The 22,952-nt window shown below is 34.7% G+C and overlaps 1 protein-coding gene across 2 annotated transcripts; it reads left to right on the top strand.

The window, feature by feature from the left end:
* The first annotated feature begins 300 nt into the window (after positions 1–300).
* LOC135727821 (uncharacterized) lies at positions 301–21,493 on the top strand. Of its 2 annotated transcripts, none has more exons than XM_065245863.2 (11): positions 301–436; positions 10,419–10,571; positions 16,228–16,313; positions 16,434–16,592; positions 16,678–16,818; positions 17,321–17,578; positions 17,759–18,139; positions 20,020–20,271; positions 20,431–20,537; positions 20,906–20,952; positions 21,040–21,493. In XM_065245863.2, exons 3-11 carry the CDS (start codon positions 16,259–16,261, stop codon positions 21,068–21,070), a joined length of 1,431 nt encoding a protein of 476 aa, XP_065101935.2. In that variant the 5' UTR covers positions 301–436; positions 10,419–10,571; positions 16,228–16,258; the 3' UTR covers positions 21,071–21,493. The 2 variants fall into 2 exon arrangements, with proteins under 2 accessions (XP_065101935.2, XP_065101936.2); XM_065245864.2 differs by having other exon boundaries at positions 307–436; positions 10,456–10,571.
* Positions 21,494–22,952: the final 1,459 nt, after the last annotated feature.

Genomic DNA, 22,952 nt, shown 5'->3' with positions numbered 1-22,952 from the left:
AACTCTTTTTGAGTGTACAAGATTTTTTCATACATATATATATATATAAGCATGTCACATTGAAATCAAATAATTTTTATTGTCGCAACACGTGTAGAGTTAAGTGACAAAGTCTTGATAAAGGCTCCATACAATGCAGTACACAGTGACAGACATGGACTCACAATAACCTATATTCACAATATATACACAAAGTAGACTACATTCAGATGAGTATAAAGATATGTGGAATGAAAATTGGAATATGATTGAGGTAAATAGAAATGACAAGCAAGCACCACAGACAGATGAGTTGTAGAGCTGCGCAAATCATGTTGTCGTTTCCTGCCCTGTGTGTAAGTGTGTGTGTGTGTGTGACAGTGTGTGTTTGGAAGAAAATGTCAGTGTAGGTCTCTGATCCTAAACAGAACACAGATACTCTCATCTCACCAACACGGTAAGTACCGCTCTGTTACTATTACAAACACTAACAATGCTGCTTATTGTTAACTGAATAGTCTACTACAGGTCAGCTACAGGCTGTCCTGTATCTTAAAGTCAAGGGTATTTTGTTTTTATGTAACACAATCAACGTGTTATATATCAGATAGTGAACAAGATGACAGTGATGGAAATGCAATGTTTGTCTAAATGTTTACAAGCTCTTAGAATTCTTAAAATCATACAGACACATAATGGATTTTGTATAATATAATTTTTAGATGCTAATCTGATGTTTCACGATAGTGTTTGTGAATCTTAACGATGAACACTTTAACAGTTAGATAATAAATGATTTACATAGGATGTTTTTTATACTATTACATACACAGATTATTTTATTTTCTAAGGAAAAGATTGGATTGATGTTTTGGAATTTGTGATTGTCAGTGTGTATTTTAAAATTATTTTACTTTGTTTGAAGAATCTGGACATGTAGGCCTCCACTATGTGTACATGATAAGATATTACGTGTTTTGTTGTTACATTAGGCCACTTAGGTGTGTGTTAAGTGCTTTAGTACATTTACTCTGAAGGCCAAAGCCTCAATACGGGATAGTGAATTTAAATGTATGCAATGTTGCTGAGACGCATACTCTTTTAAACTAGATTAAAATAAGTCAAACATAAAATTTTAAGTATTTTCCTATTAGTGTTTTGTAGTTATGTGCTAAACTGTCTGTGTTTTTGAAGTAAGATGATTTATTAAATAATAAATGACCTGTAGAATAGCTAAAATTAAAAACTTTTCAATTTGTCATATACATATATACCATAACATCTAGATCTAAACATATGAATGAAAATGAAGCCATGTGTAAATTTAGGTAACAATGTACAAAAAGCTCTCGTCAGGAACCAACAAATTGAAATTTTTTTGCAGTTACATAAAAAAATTCTTAATCCCTCTACATGTATCGCCATCATCATTTGTCTAGAATATCCAGGTAAAGACCACTTTAAATAAATACGATATTTCCCTGTTAGCTGTACCTTGTATGTTGCTGGCTGCGCAGTAAACAAAGATTCTGGACAACTTTCGCACAAAACTGTTTATCATTTAAAGAAATACCAGCCTCATTCCCCATTCCTTTAACATTATACGCTGTTTATTAACATTTATTGTATAGTGGCCTTCTTATTGTATTTCAAAATATCAGTCCAAGTGGTTTAGTCAAACTAAGATCAATCATAGTCAAAGAAAGTAACTTTTCTAGCCATTTTAGTTTTACTTAACCATACAGTACACTCTAAAAACTGGTGCTAAATAGCACTTAAAGCTTGTAATCATAAGGGAACCATTTTTAGTGCTATATAGCACCTATGAAGATCAATACGGGGTGCATGATATAGCACCGCTATAGCACCACTTTTGGTTCTACAGAGCATGGTTCTACACAGGTTCTAGGCACTTAAAATGGTTCCCCTATGATTACGAGCCAGTGAACCACTTATAGCGCTATTTATCATCATTTGTTTTAGAGTGTATGGTGAGGGTCTTTTTAGTTGTTTTTTTATAAGTCAGTTCCTCTTAAGTTCACACAGGTGTCCTAGAGTAACCACAGGTGTGGTTCAACACATTAACTGTAAATGTTACACTACTGTTTACAAGCTGAAAAGTCTAATAATGTTATTGTTTGTTGAATAGTTTTTGTTCTATCCATTTTTATTTGTGTGCTTGATATTTGTTTTCAAAAATAAATGCCACCGCATGTGAAATTTTTTTTGCGTACAGAGGCATTAATACAGCATTTCTGTTTGGCCTAAGTGTAAAATAAACTTTTCAGCCACTGCATAGGCAAACTGATTACTATAGATATTTAAACTTGCCCGAATGTTAAACACACTGCGTTGAATGATTGAACATGAAGGTCGTTCTAGTTTTTTGTGTTATTCGTGCTAAGCCTGGGGAATAGATAAAGCAGAGATTTAGTACGTCTAAAATGTTGTAGGTCTGCTATAATAAATGTCACCATGCTTACAAACCATGTTTTTTGTGCAAATGTTTGGCACAATGCATCATTTAAACTTTTGAACATTTTGGAAAGTTTTTGAACATAAACAAATCTAGAGTCAAAAACAATGCAAAAATGCAATCCTGTGTGAATATATTATGAAGTCATTTTGTGTGCCACAGTCTAAAACATTCTAGCGATTACATGCCGTATGATCACAAATATCTGCTTTAGAAGCATGAGGCGTAGAGAAGTATTTAGTAGCAGCTAAAATGCTGGGTTATTTTCAACACAATGTTGGGTCAAAATGAAACAAACCCACAAAACATCCATTGGGTTAATTTAATTCACAAAAATGTTTATATTTGACCCATCAATGGGTTAAAATAACCCATCATTTGGGGTTGAAACAACTAAGCAAAGGTTTAATTACAACCTTTGTTGGGTTCGACCCGCTTTTAACCAACGCTGGGTTGATGAAGTGAATGCGTTTGGTGACTTTGCTTGCTCGGAAATTGCATGATGTGTTTGACGTTTAAATAAGAACAGTTTATATAATTACACAAAACATCCAATTCTAAGAAAAATATTCATAGTCAAATATTTATTACATGAAGCTGATGCACACAGTGAATGGAACCTGTTGTCTGGTGTTATATGTGTAATATTTGAAATCACAAAGAGGAAAACAATAGTTAATGCTTTGGTTAAATCATTTGCTGTTCAAGTTCAGTTGTTGAGCCGGTCTTGTTTGAAGAGAGAAAAAAATACAACAAAAGTTGTAGGAAAAACTCGTAATAAACAATGACTGAAGCATACATGGTAAAATATGGATAGCATGGATTAAAATATCAATTAAGCAAAGAATATTATGGAACAATCATAAAATCAGCCATTTGTTTATGTTACATTTACTAAACACACTGGAATGAATAATATACAGGAGGGAGAAGTTTCTGAATTTGATCGCTCTCAAAGAATCGGTCTGATCGAAAAGTCTTTTGTTATCGTTCATTTTTGTCTATGGACAGAATGATGTGCTATACAGGTTTGAAGTATCTATATGCATATAGTATGAACATACAGTATGCTTGTTAATTATAAATACCTTATATATTAGCATACTTCAACTTGACTTGTGCATTTATGATGATATGAAATAATGGCACATGCATTTATGATGATTTATGATGGCTAATGAAAGAAAGATGAACAATGTTCTTATGTAGTGTGAATGATAATCTAAACTCTGTGTCTTTAACAGGGGTCCGGGACCCCTACACTCATAGAACGAATGTGTTAAAAACATCACATTAGTGTTGATTCTGGGACAACATACTAAATGCCTTGTCCCATAATCCACCCATCTCTGTTTTATTATTGAAACAACACATTTTATGTTACTTTTAACACAACTTGTGTTATATTTTAACACAAAATTACACATAATGTGTTAAAAGCCTTTCTAAGAGTGTAGGGGATTCCGTGGTGGTATTGGTTCTCCAAACACTTTTTTTTTGGAGATTTTTAATTATACATCAAACTAAAATGCATTAATATTGAAAATTAAAACTCAAAATGTTACGTAGTTGAATTCATGTGACTGTGTATACCAGAGATTTTTGGTAATGTTACCATTATGACAATGCATGTAAATCCGTTTCTAATTTGAGTTATGTATACTGGGGGTCCCTGCCCCTTCTTTTAACCAATAAATGGTACATGGCCTGAGAAAGGTTTAAGACGTCCGATCTATACTCATATTGTGCCGCTCATTAACTGTGTTTAACTGATGCTTAAAATTTTAGGAATCAGCTCAAATCATTGGAACCGGCAAAATATAATATAAACATTTTCAAAAAAATAATTTTTAGGGCCCGAGCACCGAGGTGCAAGGACCCTATTGTTCTTCAAGGAGTTATTATTATTTTAAAATTAGTTTTTAGAAGGTAAATTATCCAATAAAAGGCATGATTGTTATAAAAAATTAAAACCACTGCAACGCAACTTGATCCTAGTGGTAAGAGCAGGGGTCTCTAACCTTTATGTGAGCAAGGGCTACCACAATGGATAAAACAATTGTTGATTTGTTTTATCATTGTCTAAAATGTTAACACACATAAAAGAAGCAGTGTTATAATATAAAAAAAGAAACTAATATAAAAAAATCTGTAATAAATAAATATAAAAAATGTAGGCTATTAATATAATGTGCTTTGCAGGGCAACTCACAGACTCAGTGGGGGCAACCTGGTGCCAGCGGGCACCATGTTGGAGACCACTGGGTTACACTTTTAGAAAGAATTTAACCATCTTTGTGCGTTAAGCTTTTAACACATTATGTGCCTTTTGTGTTGATTTTGTGTTAAAATATAACACAAGTTGTGTTTAAAGTAACACAAAATGTGTTGTTTCAATAATAACTCATCCCAGTGTGTGTTCACCACACACTGGGATGAGTTAAACGTATAGAGGTCTCATTTCAAGTGTGTGTTGCATTGACAAACATGTCACACTTTAATTCATATTTACCTTTAAACATTAGTAACAGTTTTTTTTTTCATAAAAACCGACAGTGTTTCATCACCCTGATGTATTTGTTAAAGGAGAAAAGCTCAAGGTTGTATCTGATTTTAAATGTCTCTCGGTCATCTTGGATTCTCAAATGTCATTTAATGTCAGAAAGGTGGCCAATACCTTAAAAATGTAAATGCATAAATGCCAAAAAACATGTAACTGTAAATGAAAATTATAAAGCAGTAATCGTTTTGAAATCATAAAGAGTAACTGTGTTTAATTCAGGTGATGTTGGTGTGTTGTGCTAGAATGCTCACATTAGGAGTGAGTGCTTTTCATAATGAGAGCAGGATTCCCTCTTTCATAGTGTGTCACACAGACATTATTCTCTATTTCTCATCCTCTCACTTTAGCTTTGTCCCACACACATACCACACATTTTGTCAGAGTGTTTTCCTACCTGACCGTTACAGTTTCAGGCTGGAACAGGAAATGTAATTAATTACATTTATTGCATTCAAATGATAAATGTAATGCAAGTGTCTTTAGATGACATGCTGTAATGGCATTCAGAATAGTGTTTTCAAATGTCTTTTAACCCTTAAGACAATGTAAGGTGATTTATTTATGAGATAGTCATAGATCCTCATGATCAATTTTGGAAATTGCCCTGGTCCCATTACTTTTAGAAATAAACCTTTAAAGGATTAGTCCATTTTCTTTAACAAAAATCCAGATAATTTACTCAACACCACCATGTCATCTAAAATGTTGATGTCTTTCTTTGTTCAGTCGAGAAGAAATTATGTTTTTTGAGGAAGATTTTTCTTATTTTAATGGACTTTAATGTACCCCAACACTTTAAGTTTAAATGCAGTTTAAAATTGCAGTTTCAACGCATCTTCAAAGGACTCTAAAAGATCCCAAACGAGGCATAAGGGTCTTATCTAGCGAAACGGTTGTCATTTTTAGCAAGAAAAATAAAAAATATGCACTTTTAAACCACAACTTCTCTTATTCCTAAAAAAACTTCTCTTCTTCCTCAGGCTGTGTGACGAGCCAGCGCGACCTCACATAATTGCGTAAGGACGTCGAAAGGTCACACGTTACTTATATGAAACGCACATTTGCGGACCATTTTAAACAATAAAAACTGACACAAAAACATTAATTAGTATCATGTGACATACAACAATGTGGGTAAAGCTTGTAAACACTGGGGCGTAGTTTCGATTCGTGATGACGTATTACGTGAGGTCGTGCTGGCGCGTCACAGGACCGGAGGAAGACGAGAAGTTGTGGTTTAAAAGTGCATATTTTTTATTTTTCTTGCCAAAAATGACCATCGTTTTGCTAGATAAGACCCTTATGCCTCGCTTGAGAGTCCTTTGAAACTGCAAATTTAAACTGCATTAAAACTGTTAAGTATTGGAGTCCATTGAAGTCCATTAAATTGAGAAAAATCCTGGAATGTTTTCCCTTAAAAACATAATTTCTTCTCGACTGAACAAAGAAAGACATCAACATTTTAAATGAAATGGTGGTGAGTAAATTATCTGGATTTTTTTTTTAAGAAAATGGACTAATCCTTTAACGTATTATTCTGGGTGACCTTTGACCTGTGAACACCTAGAACTGTTTCCATCTTTTCACTTCACCAATCACAGTCAAGGAGGATGAAAATTTTAGAAAAGAGGAATTTTAGAAAGAGAAGTGTGCACAATCTTTTTAGCAAATATATATTTTTTGCTTAATATGTAGGTACAAATTCCACTTAATAATGAAAGCAAGATTTATGGGAAAAGACAGATATATTGCTGATGACATTACAGGAAATAGTAGGCTAAATGGATAGTACGGTTTACACGTATTTCTATGAAACTACATTAATAGTAAGGTCCATTTGCAGATATCAGTGGAAAAAACTAAAAAGAGCACAATGACGTGAACATGATCATGTAATGGAACAAAATCATCTTCTTCAGAGTACAGTAACATTTCGAAAGTTGCTGTCTAGAATATGATCTAATCTTATATACATAAAAATACATGTTTTCGCAAGCATCAGACCACATGCCAGTAATCTGTCTCTCTCATTGTCTTTTTCCACTGACATTTAATCTTACTTACATTTGAAACCTACAGGACTTCATTAAATGGAGGATTGGAAAAGGTTTGTAACTGAAAGCTCAACTAGAGATACATTTGTCTTTCTAAATATATTTCCACTGACTTTTCAAAACAGATCTTCTGCAGTAAAAGCATACATTAGAAAGTAAGAAGCTGTTGCTTGCATCGCCATCTTAACATGCTTAAACTAACTTTACCACGCTTGCCTAAACCACCCCAGTTCAGTTTTTCACCAAGGTTATAAACAGATGTGAATCACCGAAAGCTTAAGGGATTCCCTGTTAGTCAGGTAGACGACTAATAACGAATCTCTCGCTACACACAGAAACACATATTCACGCATTTCTCATACATGTTGTGCTAATTTTAGCACACTAAACAGATACAGAAAATTACCAAAACAAAATAATTATAAAATAAATAAAGTATAGGCGATGAAGAAGAAAATATCAGTTCTAGTTTTTAATTCAGAACTAAACAGTGAGATGAATTGACTCGGTGAAGGGGAAACACGTAACGAAAACCGGTATGGGACATATTGAAATAAATCGCCCACAACCGCCTCTTTTTGTGCTTGTTAGTTTTCTTTCACTCTTTCTGTAATGATTATGGTTGGTGTCTTGACTCCCTCACAGACTCGGTGAGTAATGAGGGATCCCTCTAAAACGGGTCTTTCCTCTCAGCCCAAGAGAATCAATAACAACGTAGATATATTTTGTGCAATTGACAGACACCTGCAGTGCAGGCACCCAGTCTGCATTGAGTTGAGCCTTATGGGAAGATAGAAAGTTATTACAGAGCAAGATCTGAGTTCAAACCTCAAGTCATACAAAGCGATTAAGGCGAATGCTGTAAAAGTGTAAAGCTTAACTTATTTGTTCTGACATAAATGAGCAGAGCATGACAGGAAGAGAATGACAGTGGGGTGAAACCTCAGACACAGATGTAAAGCAGGCAACATGTTTGTTTCAACCTTCATGTGGTTCCCCTTCGCAAACCACCCTTGTCCTATACAGCGCTTAAAGACACTTTAGAGTACCTGTCGTTTACTTTCTCTCGCTCTTCCTTAATGTACCTGTACATCTACATATGCCTGTTTCACTCACAAATGAGCTTCCAAATTAAAGCAAATGGATTTGTTTTAAAAAACCTTTCGGTAGGAGTCTTTACAAAGCACCGAAGATCACTTAAAGAGGTTCCTTAAGCTGTTAGGTTCCACAAAGAACCAATTAAGATCCAGAACCATTCTGTTTCATCAAGTTATTTGTAGTGTAGTTCTTTTGTTATGTTCTGCAGAATACAAATTGTAGAAAAGAAAAGGTTCTTTTAAGGTTCTTCTGGCTGCGAAGATCCCTTTACGTAAACTTTATTTTTAAATGTGTAGTTTTGACTGATATTATAACTATTCTAGGTAATATCAACAAAATTTGCATCTGAAGGTTATATCAAGTAGAAAAACAACATGAAGTTGGTTATTCATGTTACCACACATTCAAAAATAAAGGTGCTTTACGATGCCATAGAAAAAACATTTTTTGGCTGACTGGTTCCATAAGGAACCTTTAACATCCGAAAAAAAAGTTTTGTTTCGCAAAATGTTTTTTCTTTGTAGTGAAAAAGGTTCTTTTGATTAAAAAAGGGTGTGTAAGAAATGGTTCTTCTAACTGAACGGTTCTTTGAGGAACCAAAATTGGACCTATGGCATCGCTGTAAAGAAGCACATTTATTGTTAAGAGTGCAGATTTTACAATTAGTTTACATGCACTGCTTCTTTAAAAGCTCAGTGTCTTAATCTAAATAACCTGTAAAGTAATCAATCCTTTTCATCGCCATAGCATTACATACAGCCACGCCAAGAACCGTGCAGGCAGAAATAGTGTTTGGTAAGAATATACGGCTCTTTACTGGAACCCAAGACGCAAATGATGAATATTAATTTATAGAGTTTAGAATGATAATGTGGTTGTGAACCATTTATATGTTTCAAATCCTCTTCAACACATTTGTGTCATAAAGAAATAAACTAAAAATCATATTCTGAAAAATCACAAGGTATTGGACTTTTAATATATCTGAAATTGCAAGTTGTTTAACAATAAATCTCAACCAACATAGAAAATGCAGTGCAGATCTATAAAATGAAGTATAAATATTTGGCCAGCTGACTTTAAGTTGCAAAACGGTTGAGATTTGTCCTTTGTAGAAAGTTGTCTAAATAGCAAAAAAAGATGAGCTGATCCTTTTACGACAAAGTAGAATAACAAAAAAAACATAACTTTCATTTAAGCAAAGACATTGCTACTTTAAAGATAGTAATCTATATTTTATATGTAATTGTAAAATTTAATCTACTTTAACATTGCATATACAATATGTATTTAACAAAATTTTTGGACTAATAGTATATAAACTTGAAATTACATAATTTTTTTGTTGTTTTATTATGTTTTCAAGGAATTGTCTTAGAAAGAAAATGTTTCTTAAAATTCATAACCAAAGTCCTTATGTGGTTTTCTAATAATTTGTACAATTTATATGGATGTGAATTCAATTACATATCTGTCATAATTGTCATTAAAGTCATACCTGTTCTTTTAAACCAGTTGTTGTATATCACCAGCATTTGCGAGATCCATAGATATTTTCCGGTTTTAAGTGGTCAATAATATTTTTATAAACAATAAAAAAAAAAAATTTTACACTAGCGCAAGAACAATGAAACAAAGGAGGGATTAGAGGAATAGAAAGAGAAAAAGAGTTTCTTGTGTTGGGTTTAGAGATGTTAATTTATAATTCAGGTGTACAGTGTACTTTATCACATTTGAATAAACTGACTTTATTCAGGTGAAATATATATTTTTATATGACTAAATTAACATGACTACATGTACCAAGAAAGACATTTTCAGGTAAAATTGGATCAGGTAAAATACTTTAAGATAACAACGGCATGTCTTAACATTTTACACTGCGAAGTGGATTGGATATCTGGTCAATGGCTCGTACTATACATTTACTTTTAAAGCAGACGCTAACATTTTAGGGTGTACATGAACACGAAAGGACAACTAAATTGAAGCAAAAAACAAAGAAAACATTTACAAGATCTTGTTTTGAATTTATATTATTAATGAAGCTTTATGAATGTATGTAAGAGTTATTGTCACATTGCATTTTCCCCCACATCGATCTGACTGTGCAGTTTTTAAATTAATGATAGGGTTTTAAAGGTCGTTATTTATAATAATGCCATTTAGTAAAGTAATTCATATAATGCTCTAAGCAGTCATAAGCAACAATTCAGTGGAAAAAAGAGGTTTTTGTTTAATTCAACAGCCACATGCCAATAACTGGACGTCTTCCTTTCTCTTAGGCCAATCAGACAGAGGGGAGGCGTCAGTGGTGTTTAAATAGAAATATTTTGGCCTGTAAGTGAACACATCCGCTGTACGACTTTGAAGAGAAGAGATACTGTGTTTTGCTCATAAGGTAATTATATTTATACATGGTGTACATTTGATTAAACATATTCAGTCTTTATTATAAATGATATAAATTTGTTTTTAGTCGTTTTGTTTTTTGCTTCTCTTCCACTGTTATTGTAGATCAAAATAGAGAATAAAATCCTTTCAATGTCATTTTTTGCATGTAGTGCATATAAAAAACCTAAATGTTAATGTTTTGTTTACTGTTCAAGTTCGACAGACAGTAAAATGAATCGATGAATTGCATGAAGTACATTTAGCACTTTACGGCTTTTCCGTTCTGTACCTTTGACAGCATATATACATAACTTTGGCAGCATATACATATACACATTGTTAGTTCAATGTACAGGTAATTCTTGTAAAGGTAAACAATAGTAAAAAATGTAAAAAGTGATCCACAGGAGGAAAAATATTTAAATATAAAGATAGCAGACTTTCAGTTTTTATTGTGAAAAACATGTTTCACTACGCTTTAAATAAACAGCATTAATGTTGATTATGTCAATAAAAAGGTCTACATTAAAATTGACTTCAAATTTACTAACCATGTTCAACCCATCAAGTCCAATATTTTATGTTGGTAGGCAATTTAAGTTTATAGTCTCACTAATCTTCCCCTCCCTTCTTCTCTCTCTCTCTCTCTCTTCTCTGCTGTTTAACCTCTATCCTGACCACAGCCCTGATCATCTGTCTTTCTGGGTTAGATGTTCAGGTGCAGTCTTTAGCTGTCTCTATCTCTACATCTTTTACGTTTCTTTGTGTGCTTCTCTTTTCTTTCTGTTCCTCTCATTTGTCAAAACCTTTCTCCTTACTTTTTTACACATTACATATAATGTGTGATTTTTTTACTTATCATTTTCTCATCAATTTTATCATACTGTGAACACTTTAGTAATGACCCAGCAAAATCCAGAAAAAGTTTTTCCTTCATTTTCAAGAAAAACAGAGGACCTTACAATGGCAAATATGTGATATGATATAATATGATATGATAGAATATATAATAACTGTAGGTCCTTATCTGTTTTTTTTTTCGGGATGCAACTATTGAATTAATAGACAGATTAGTTCAAAGCCCTTCAAAGCATGTCCAAAAACTTTTCATAGTGGGACCATAAAAGTGCATAAAACAATAAAATATGCAAAATAATGTAGGATGTGTAGTTATGTGCGTAACAGTGATGGCCGGTGACTTCTTTATTTGAGTGCAGTCGATGCTAAGTTCGTCAAAACATGTATGTAGCCCATCATGTGTGTGTAGTTCGTAATTTCAAAATATGTGTTCTGGGCATCGAGAGACCCTGCATCACGTGTCTTGTCAAAATAAGTGCCTGCTGCAGACGCGTCTAAATGGTTTATGATAAAAGAGACGCTCGCGTTTGCCAGATACTTGCATAATCTCATGTGTAATAAGAGTTTACTGTTAAGGGAGTGTCTTGCGTGTATTTTGTGAATGTGAGCATCTCTTTTATGATAAACGTTTTTTTACGCGTGATGCACATGGTTCACATGACGCAACAAACACATATTTTTAAAACACAAGCGACACTCCGAACACTTATTTTGAATTTGCGCCCCTCGGATGGGCAGTCGGGCCGTCACTGGAGCGTAAATATTTTGCACCATAATACAGAATTCACATTGCATTTGGTAGATGCATTTATTAGAAGCAAGCTACATTGCATTCAAGTTATAATTTTTTCCCCGTACACACTGCACATTAATTCGGTTGTCAGTTCACATTTTAATGCTTAATCCTGTTCTGTACACACACAGTTCAGTAATTTACGGGACTAACAACCGGATTTACAGAAACTCTGCATAGAGTGTAACCGAACTAAACAACTATTAGTTAGTAAAGTGTTTAAACGTGCATCATGGACATGACAGGTCTCTCTTCTGAAAAAATAAATAAATGCGTTGCCAGATCTTGCACAAAACAACAGCGAACAAGATAAATCCAATAATAAACCGAAATAAATCCAAATGCTTTACCTCAAAGATCCAAATATTGGGACTGGCACCTTCACACCTTATTAACACCAAAATCTTGTGATAATAAGTATGATAAGCATGCGAGATGGCAGAACATTGCTATAGTTATCTCTGTGTCAATCATCACATTTTCGGGAGCGAGTCTTGTTCCGTACAGACATATAATGAACATTTAGGGGATTCACTCCCGCATTTGAATGCGGATGTCACTCCAGAAAGTTTGCAGTGTGTACCCGGCCATTATGAGTTTACTAGAAATCTAATCCTTGTCTAATCCTAATCCTCCATCAACAGAGCAACAGAAACACATTTGATTGGATGCACAACCTTTGCCACTAACAAAAGATTTATAAAGCACAACCTTCCTTTTCAAGTTTAATAAAACTTCCCAGCAAGCAATAGCTGTCATTTTACCGTTTAGGTTAACAAGAGACCCGATGTAGTCCGGCTATGAGTAACTCACTTCTAGCCAAAATAAACTTGAATATGGTTATAGTGTTTTTTTGTTTTTTTTGCCAAAATAGTCTAACTTGTGAGATATCAGATATTCCACCATGTTAGAAAAGGCAACAGTACTTACAAAGTATTTGGTTTCATTTAATTTTTTATGTATTTTTGGGTTATGGTTAGACGTCAAACATTTTCACTGACAGGGCAAATTTCATCTGGTTTTAGTCTAGATGTCTGGGCTGTGTTTGGACAGCTATTAAAGTCTTTTAAATGCAAAATTGCTTGCTGTGATCATGTTGCATTACATTGCTTTATGTAACGATATCAGAATAGATCTGCAATCCACCATTTGAAACCCATGGCTTAGATTGTTGTTAAGCAAATCAATGCTAAATGCAAAAAAATGTAATAACCATTCAGTAATTACTATAATATTTATTAAATAAATTAAATATAGGCTGACAGTTTTCAAAGAACAAAATATAGCCATTTGTGTGTAAAAAGAACATCACAAACTGTTTAAATGACGTTTCAGAGGAAGTGTAAAAAGAGAGATTTGTGTAAATCACATAGAGATGTAAAGTGAGAGATTAAAAGCCAAAGTAAGATATATTGCATACCACACTCCCAGCTCAGTTACACCACCAACAGTGGCATGTGGTGTATTTTTTTGTGTGTAAGCGTGGAGAGATCCGCCTTTCGTGGAAAGAGGGAGGAAGAGAGGGGGTGTTATGAAGGAGGAGGTGAAGAGTTGAAAACAAGAGGGATACGAATCTTCGCCCCGTACAATCTCAGCCCACCGCAGACACACCTCACGGCTTCATGCGCTCGCTACATTCGTTTTTTCACTGTCATTCGTCTTCTTTGTGTCTTTAACCCAAAGCCCACCACAAAGCTTTTATCTCCCCTTCAACAATTTCTCACTGTCTTTCTCTCAATCACTCAAAAAATCTGAGCCCACCACAAGCCCCTTCCTTCCTCTAAAGCAGTGGTTCTCAACTTCTGTAATTCCAATGTTCCCCATTATGTCTGTCAATATTTCAAAGCCCTCCTACCCAGGTTATGACTTTTCCTCTTCTGTTACAATACTTTAATAAAGGATTATGAACTTTTAATAGAAAGCTAAAGGCCCTATAAAAGTGATGACATTAAAGAACCATTTCTTTCTCCTTTATAAGATGTTTAATATGATGGTTTAATTTGTTGTTTACCTAAGATAGTAAAATGCTGGCTATTGCTTGCCGGGATATAGTCTAACATTTTTACAACCTTTTGTGAAACAGAGGGGTTCTTGGGATCAGGGGAGTAATGCACCAATTTTTTTAAGGGGGCACAGTGTGCACAGCTCACAGAAATTTGTGCATACACAGACATCAAAAGAAATATAGAGCTTTCAGTCTTTTCCATTACATTTCTAACAATTTGAGCGCCCCTGCCTTCATGCAAAAACCTCCAAAATAAAAGTGTTGACTAACTTTTATATCAAATACTATTCAATCGGAATACTTACATATCGGCATCATATTTACATCTGAAACGACATGTTGTTTATTTACGTTTTGTTTAATGACTTGTTTAATTGTGTCATTTTGCACAACTGCATCCTATAAAATTAATGTAATTTAAAATCCATAAAGTATACAAACAACGAAAATGACATAAGCTATAGCCACGTGATTGAGGTTAATGTTCAATAATGATAAAAAAAATATGTTTAGATAAAATTATTAGAGAAACGTATTTTTGCATTCAACTTTACCTCATATGTGATCATGTGTGATTCCGCGCCACTGTGAACTCTGGCGAACTTTGGCGTTGTACCAAGAAGATGAATCTAGAAATCTCTACTACTAATATAACGATGAGACGGTCACATTTTAACCCATACATTTTCTACACAGAGGAGGTTAACTGCACATTACCAAACTGGGGTTTGGAAATGTTGAGAGCGTTTCTTACACGTTTTAATTTCCCAGATAGCACAATGCAGCACCAACAGCAAAGAGCTCGCGAGCGCGCTCAGTAGTGATGACGTCTGCGACCTTCGCTGAGTGCAGCGCCTAGCTGCCGCCAAAATAAAGTAACACGATCAAAACACTATCAAAATGGCACAAATTTCTGAAAAGTGACAAGGATGCAGGACCGAATTAATAGTATTTTGCATATTAAACAGATTAAAAGACAAAAGCAAGTGCCCCCTTTGCTTGGGATGTTAAAGTTTTTTTTATAGAACCACACAGCCAACAGTGCCTTTATTTTTGGCATAAAAATACATTTAAGTGCTCTTATAAAAAGATTTTTGTTAATACGTAAATTATTTCTCTAAACTCATTAAATGCCCTTCAAGGAAATATAACATAAGCATTAAAACAATATATAAAATTTGCTCATACAAATTGTTTTAATTTACTTCCAATATTTTACGTTTCCAATTTGCAGTTGCAAGAACTATTATATAACATCCATATTTTCTCTCTTAAAACCCCTTAAACTCTGTGGACCCACCAGTGGGTCCAAAACTTCAAGTTGTGGAACACAAACATTTTCTGTGAAACAGTGGCGGCCGGTGACTTCTTTTTCGAGGGCGCACGATGCGAAGCTCGTCACAACATGTATTTAGCCAGTCATGTGTGTGGTTCGTCATTTTAAAATATGTGTTCAGCTCGTTATGTGTGAACCTATGTTCATCACACGTCTTGTCAAAATAAGTGCTTGCTGCACACACGTCTAAAACGTTTATAATAAAAGTGACGCTCGTGTTTGCCAGATACTCATTTCATCTCATGTATAATTAAGTGAGTGCTAGTATTTTGTGAATGTGAGCTTGTCTTTTATCATAAATCGTTCTGGCACGTGTTTTGACAAGACGCATGATGCATATTTTGAAATGACGAGCAACACACATGACACCCTGAACACATATTTTAAATTTGCGCCCCTCGGAAGAGAAGTCACCATCCGCCATTGCTGTAAAATAAGACAATTTTTATCTTTTCACCCTAAATATGTGGTTAGATGACTCTTAAATTCAGGCATGCCCAATTCTGCAAAATAATTCACACGCTAAATGCTATTCTACATCGTTTTATGTAGACATTTTGTAGGCCTCTTGAAAGTTTACAGCAGATCACCACCATTCTGCTGCTCTGATTGATGCATTTTTTTTATAACTATGAAATTAGTAAAGTTAAACGGAAATGTTTTTTTTTCAGATTTCCTCTTTGTTTCTCCTGTTATAACACAATGATGTTGTGTTGGATTTTAATACTTTCGATCCTCCGATTTTTAAAGGCAGAAGGTAAGTTTGGCTTAGCATGTAACAAATATGTACTTGCAAATATCTTGGTAATTGTTTCATGACAGAGAGCAAAATATCAGTAGCAACCTGTGCAAGTCTTATGTGCTCTTCTGCCATCAGAAACGGACATTTACGCACAGGAAGGAGGAACTGTAACTCTGCCCCGAGACTCACATGAAAAAGCTGTTGTCAATACAGAAAAGGTTTATGTGAACTGGTATAGTGGGCCAGAAAAGACCCCTGTAATCAGCAGAAACCCTCAAGCTGGAATTCAACAGGGTGAGAATTGTTTTATTTAAGCCTATGCTACAATAATAATGAGGCTATCATGATATAACAGCACATGTATGTATATTCTTTGCAGGGAAAGACAAGGCACGGTTCTCTATGTTACCGGATTTCTCTGTTCAAATTTCACCAGTACATGAAAGTGATTTTGGACTTTTCAGATGTGAACAACACATATTTACAGAGACGTATACCAAGACCTACAGACTGCGTCGTGGTAAGACATAGAGAGAAAAATACAGAAAGGTGTTCTCAAGAGAAATACAGAACAGAGATTAACATTCAAATCATTTTAAAAATCCTGTTTAAAAACACACATTTTTAAAAACATGAATTCCTTTCCAATTAGTTTTTTTTCTCAAATAGATGATGAAACAAGTAAGAATAAACAAGGTAGTAAATAATTTTGACTTGTGTGGGAATTTGAAGAATACTAAAGATGTTGTGTGCCATCTAGTGCCAGAGGACTGAACTACAGAATAGGAGAACTGCAAATCTTTTTAATAATCTATTTCCACAATAAGACCACTGAAACCATTGTAGCCTCAATTCAGGTTTTATTGACAGAATTACATTGGTTAAACATTATTCACATACACATTCACTTTAACATCCAAATCTTTTTTCTACTTGTGTTTATTACGTTAAATTATTACACATTAAAACACTTTGACTCTGTCTATATTTCTCTAATTCCAGCTGTTTTCTCTCTATTTTAGTTACTGTAAGCAGTCCGCAGGCAGTGATGGTTGGAGATTCTCTGTCTCTGAGATGTGAGCTGGAAACGGGTCAATTCAGTGATACAGCCATTGTAAATTGGACACCACCTGAAAACTCAAAATGTAACATAATCAAGCGTGGCTCTGGTGGTTACAATACAGTGTCAAATGTGCCCGTGTGTGCTAGTGGTGTTTGGACATGCACTGTTAAGTATAATAAGAGAGAAGTCAAGGCAACGACGGCTGTTTATGTAATAGGTGAGCATGCACGCAGGTATATCTTTATACTCACACATACAAAAAGCATATACTTTATAAGATGAACAGTAAATATATACATTTGTAGCATCATAAAGAAGTGTTTTAGTCCTGTGTGACCTTGCTGCACTGCATGCATAATACAGGGTGTGACTTTATTTGTTTTGTCTTATCTTCCAGATCTCGCTGCTCCATCAGATCCCATTTATACCTCTGTCTCCAACTCCACTTCAGTCAATATTCCTTGTTCTTTATCTGATGACATTCCCTGGGACCTCTTACGTGACCGTCTGCTGGGGGGTAACTGGAGTTTCAGTCCTCTAAGCAATGCAAACCAGCAACCAAAAGAATTTCTCACCCTCCATATAAATTCAACAATTAAATGGATCGCCACAAAGGCGGGACAGGACAAACCTAACGCTCTCCAGCAGAGAGAGTTGAAAGACAAGGATCTGTCCATCATTAAGCCTGTGTCTGAGGCGATCAGGGGGGAGTACACCTGTGCTCTCAACTTTAAAGACAGGACTTTCAGCAAGAAAATCAAGGTGGAGGTTTTGCAGGGTAGGTGAATTAATATGTTAGTATGTAAGTTATTTGCATTAAAGGGACAGTTCAGACAAAAGCAAAATTCGGTCAATATTTACCTTTTTGTCATTCCAAATATGAATGCCTTTTTTTGGAACACAAAGGAGTAGCTCAGCAAAATATTTTAACTTTAAAGATCACATAAAACATATAATCATCTGATGTTAATCTTGAGTACCCATAGAGTAGTATTACATTCTTCATATATCCAAAGGGTCTTTAGTTTAGTTTAGTAAACTGACTGCCTCGAGGTGTAACACGGGCGGAGCGAGTCATGAGCAAGCAGAAAGAAAGGAAGAATCAAAGAAAGAAAAAGAAAAAATCATTTCTGTAGCTCCAAAACATAATAATTTAATTCATACAATAAAGATAGTGTTATGATTCATTTGATTTGATTTCTGAACCTAATTCTAATTTTAGACCTTACTTAATGTGCAACTTTGTTCATTTTATAAGTGTTTGTAATTTCTTTATTTAAAAAAAAAAATGGTGGGGGGCCCCCAAACGAATTCTGCTTAGGGCCCCCAAGAGCCTTGGGCCGGCACTGCACACACACACACACACCAACCAAGAGATGACAAGAAATCAGTGTCACCAAACAAGCGTGTTGTTGTTTGTAAAAAAAATTCTTGCCCTGTCAAGAACAACATTTTTTTTTTGTTCACAGACGGAGGACGAATTACAAACGGCGCAGCATAAAAACATTACGTTGTTTTTCAGTGCTCTATTCCTCAAATGTATGTTAATGGACCACAGTATGACACAGTAGCGTAACTCTCTCTAAAGTTAAATAGTTGAGGAGATTCCCCCCCATGTAAAGCGTTTGAGTGCTGCAGAAAAGCGCTATATAAATGTAACATATTAATTAACAAATTAAATGTATTCATTCGTACTTATTCATTCATTTATATTACTTGTTTAAAAGGACAGTAAGTAGGGTTTTAAGTGTTTTATTAATTAAAATTAATGTCTTTATTCATAAATGTGTTCTTGTTGGTGTCAAATGACCTCTTCCACTGATCTGACTTAGAATTTCTTTTTTTTACTTACATTGAACGGGTAAGTCCAAGAAGGCTTCCATGTCGTTCCACCATACTGGTAAACTATAATAGCAGAAAGGGACAAAAAGCACTAGCCTACCAACGTGTTTCCACAACGCGTTTTCATTCAGATCCCGTGAACCAGCTGACACGGACAAGGAGATCAGTGAGTTCATAATGGCTACCATAGTTGCAACATGCATTTGGAAAAGCGAGGCGCTAGAGAGCAATATACGATATGAATGCAAAATACGATTTCACCACTAGATGGGGGTAAATCCTACTTATTGTCCCTTTAAGGTATTTAATTGTAAAAAAACGATTAAGGGGGCCCCCTGGTGGTCACAGTGCCCCAAGCAGCCGCTTAGTTCACTTATGCCTCAGGCCGGCCCTGTGTGTGTGTGTGTGTGTGTGTGTGTGTGTGCACTATTTGTGCCCATATAAGGACTTCCACTGTACTTCCTGCACTGAAATTGCCCATAAACTAAATAGAGCAAGATTGTTACGTATGAATCTTTCATGTTTGAAAAACTTTCCGAAACATTTAAGAACCCTGGGGCATTTGGCACAGAAATAACTGCTGTTTTGACACTTTGGCTATGTTTAGCATGAGGAATTCAATAAACAGATCAGTCTTAATAAGCCAGAATGCATTAAATAGCTTCCTAAATTCTATTAGAAAATAAAAAACAGCAGCTTATATTTGTTTCATAACACACATGTTCCAAAAACAAAACATACAGGCTTAGAAAAACACAAAGGTGAAGACATTTGAATGATCTAATTTAAACTGTCTTACATTTCTTCCTCTGTTAGTTACATCTACTGCTATACGTAGTCCTCTTATCGAAGGCCAAAGGGTGAATCTGTCATGCTCATTAGGACATAATACAACCCATGAGGTGAAATGGAGACGTCCATCTGGTTCCACTCATCCCCTTCTCAGCTCATCTCCTCATTCAGCATTTCTGTCCTTCCTTGTGAGAATGGAGGACAAAGGCAAATGGACCTGTGAACTCTGGGACGGCCAGAAGTTTCTGACATTTTCAGAGATTTTTCTACGGATTGGTAAGAAAAAAAGAGTACAGAAATTTGATTTATCAAGATTGTGCACTGCTATTACTATGAATGGGGACAATCCCACGCTCAATATTGCCGCTCTAGAGCAGTAGAGTGAAAAGTGTGCAATACAATGTGTAACGCTGCTGTTGTTAAATTGTTTCACAGAGAAAGCTCCGGTGGACATCTGGCTTTGGGTTGCCATCAGCAGTGGAATTGTGGTCTTCATCTTGCTTCTAGTTGTTATCATCAAAGCCATTCGCAAACATAAGCAGGTTAATATTTTTCTCAGATTAGAGTTTTAGACTTTCAGTCGCCAACAAACAAACAAACAAATGAACGAACAAACAAACAGGACTGTCAATCATGCAGATTTAAAGGTGCCATAGAATGGAAAACAGTTTTCACTTAGACATAGATAAATAGTAAGGGTAATGACATATCGTGAGCATCAAACTTGATTGTTTTTTCCTTATGTAAACCTTGTGCATGCAAAATCCACTGAAAAACAGTCCAATCTTCACATTACACCGACTGTGTCACACTCAGAACAATGTAACATATTGTATTAATGTATTCTTTGGCACCTTTAAGAGATGTAACAGCTCATAAGTCTTATAAGTTTCTTAATCTTTCTCAACAGATGTTGATGTACAGACGACGAAAGACCAGATTTTGCTGCTGCAAGAAGTAAGTTTGGTGTTTGTTAGATAACTAAACACACACATGAAAATAAACATCAATTATAATCAGTTTTTTTAACCGTCTTTCCTCTAGTCCTAATGAAACGGGATTCTACAAGACCTAAAGAGACTTTTCATGATTGATGATCGGCTGCCTGACAAGATTACACTCATTATTTCATTGTAAATATTTGATACAGATACAAGGTGTAAATAACACAATATATGCTGTAATTTGAATGAAAGCTTCATGCTTGAAAAGGGAACATTGCATCATTAGAATAAAATGTAAAATCAAGTGTAATTGAAGCTCTAAACGCTCACATATCTATTGTATACATTTTTTTGTCCTGCAATGCAAAACATTTTCTGGACAATCCTGCTGATGTTGTTGTCATTTTTTTTCTGTAAAATTTTTTTGACTTCCATATTTACTTACCTCCTTATACTCGTATGGTTCTATTAAATTAAAATATATTATGTTTACATTTCCTCTGATTTGCTTGTATTTTTATTGTAAATAAATAAAAATATTAAGAAATCGAAAAAATATGAAATAACAATAGTATGAAAATGTTAATTAGAGAATGCATCATGTACCCACCTCAACAATTTGCCGACTTGGAATTATAAGATTCTATCTGATATTTTTGTTAAAATTTAGTTATTCCCACATTCATATTCTGTGACAACTTATTTACATTATGTGTGATGTTTTTTTTCAAGTTGTGTACAATTTTAGGACTTTTTATAAAAAAAATACCACAGACACTAGATCACAGATATCCGATTCATCTGTGTAGACTCAGAGTAGTGCGGTGAAGCACAACGCATATAAGCTAAAGAAAATTATTCCACAAATAACTGCAATTTTATGTTTCAAACAGAGATGGCAAAAGTTACTCATTGCAGCTTTAAACACAGCCTTGATGAACATTATAAAACATTAAAAACATAAAAAAAATTATGTATTTTAATAGCTTGCATTTCAGTAATATAACATTCTCTGTATATTTTAAACTATATATAGTTTTTAAAGGGGTCATAGATTTATGTTTAAGTGCTATAATTGGGTCCCCAGTGCTTCTATCAACCTAGAAAATGTGAAGAAAAACAACCCAGTAACTTTGTTTGGGTAAGCAATTTTTGCAAGCATGTGAAAAATTTGGTCGTTCAGATTTCGCCTGTTTTGTGAGGTAGGTAGAAAGGCCAATTACAATATTACCGCCCCTTATTCGGCACTATCCAACCATGGCATTGCCATTTAGTGCAGAGAGAAAGAGAGAAAAAAATTGACAGCACAATTGAATTTAAATTGCAACAAAACACCATCATTGCAAACAGTGTTTGCATTTCATCCGCACATTTGCATTTTAAAGGACACACCCCAAAACAGCAAATTTTTGCTCAGGCTTACAAAGTGCCAATTTTAACATGCTATAATTAATTATCTGTGGAGTATTTTGAGCTAAAACTTCACATACGCACTCTGGGGACACCAAATAGCCTACTTATTTTACATTTTTATAAAAAAATCGTATAATATGACCCCTTTAATAAAACTCTTTAAACATTACTACACAGATTTTTGTGTAAGGATAGCTACAGGGTCAAGGGGACCTCTCAACACAAATAATAAAGATCTTAAAAAGTGTTTTAGATCTTAGATAAAGTCTCATTCAAATATCGACATATTTAAGAATTAAAGGTCACCAAGCACGCCACAGCAAATCCGCAGGTATTGTCTTGTTACCACAGGCTGTTGGCTCAGAATATTACAGTAATCTCTCCACTAGATGACAGCAGAACTTCATTGCGCAAACGTCACAACACTGCCAAGTGTAATGAAATCAAGCCCCATCAAAAAAAAAAAAAACTACCACCCCTACTCAACTGTCTTACCACTTGTGGTAAATGTGGGAGGATAGTGCATGACAAGAGGAGGGCTGTGCAGACCATTTGGTGCATGAAAGTAGGCTACTGCGAAAGCGAATTGAATGTCATACC

The sequence above is a fragment of the Paramisgurnus dabryanus genome, chromosome 13 (genome assembly GCF_030506205.2).
Source record: "Paramisgurnus dabryanus chromosome 13, PD_genome_1.1, whole genome shotgun sequence".
Classification (NCBI taxonomy): domain Eukaryota; kingdom Metazoa; phylum Chordata; class Actinopteri; order Cypriniformes; family Cobitidae; genus Paramisgurnus; species Paramisgurnus dabryanus.
The sequence above is the reverse complement of the archived record's forward strand: the minus strand, read 5'-3'. Positions and strand labels throughout refer to the sequence as shown.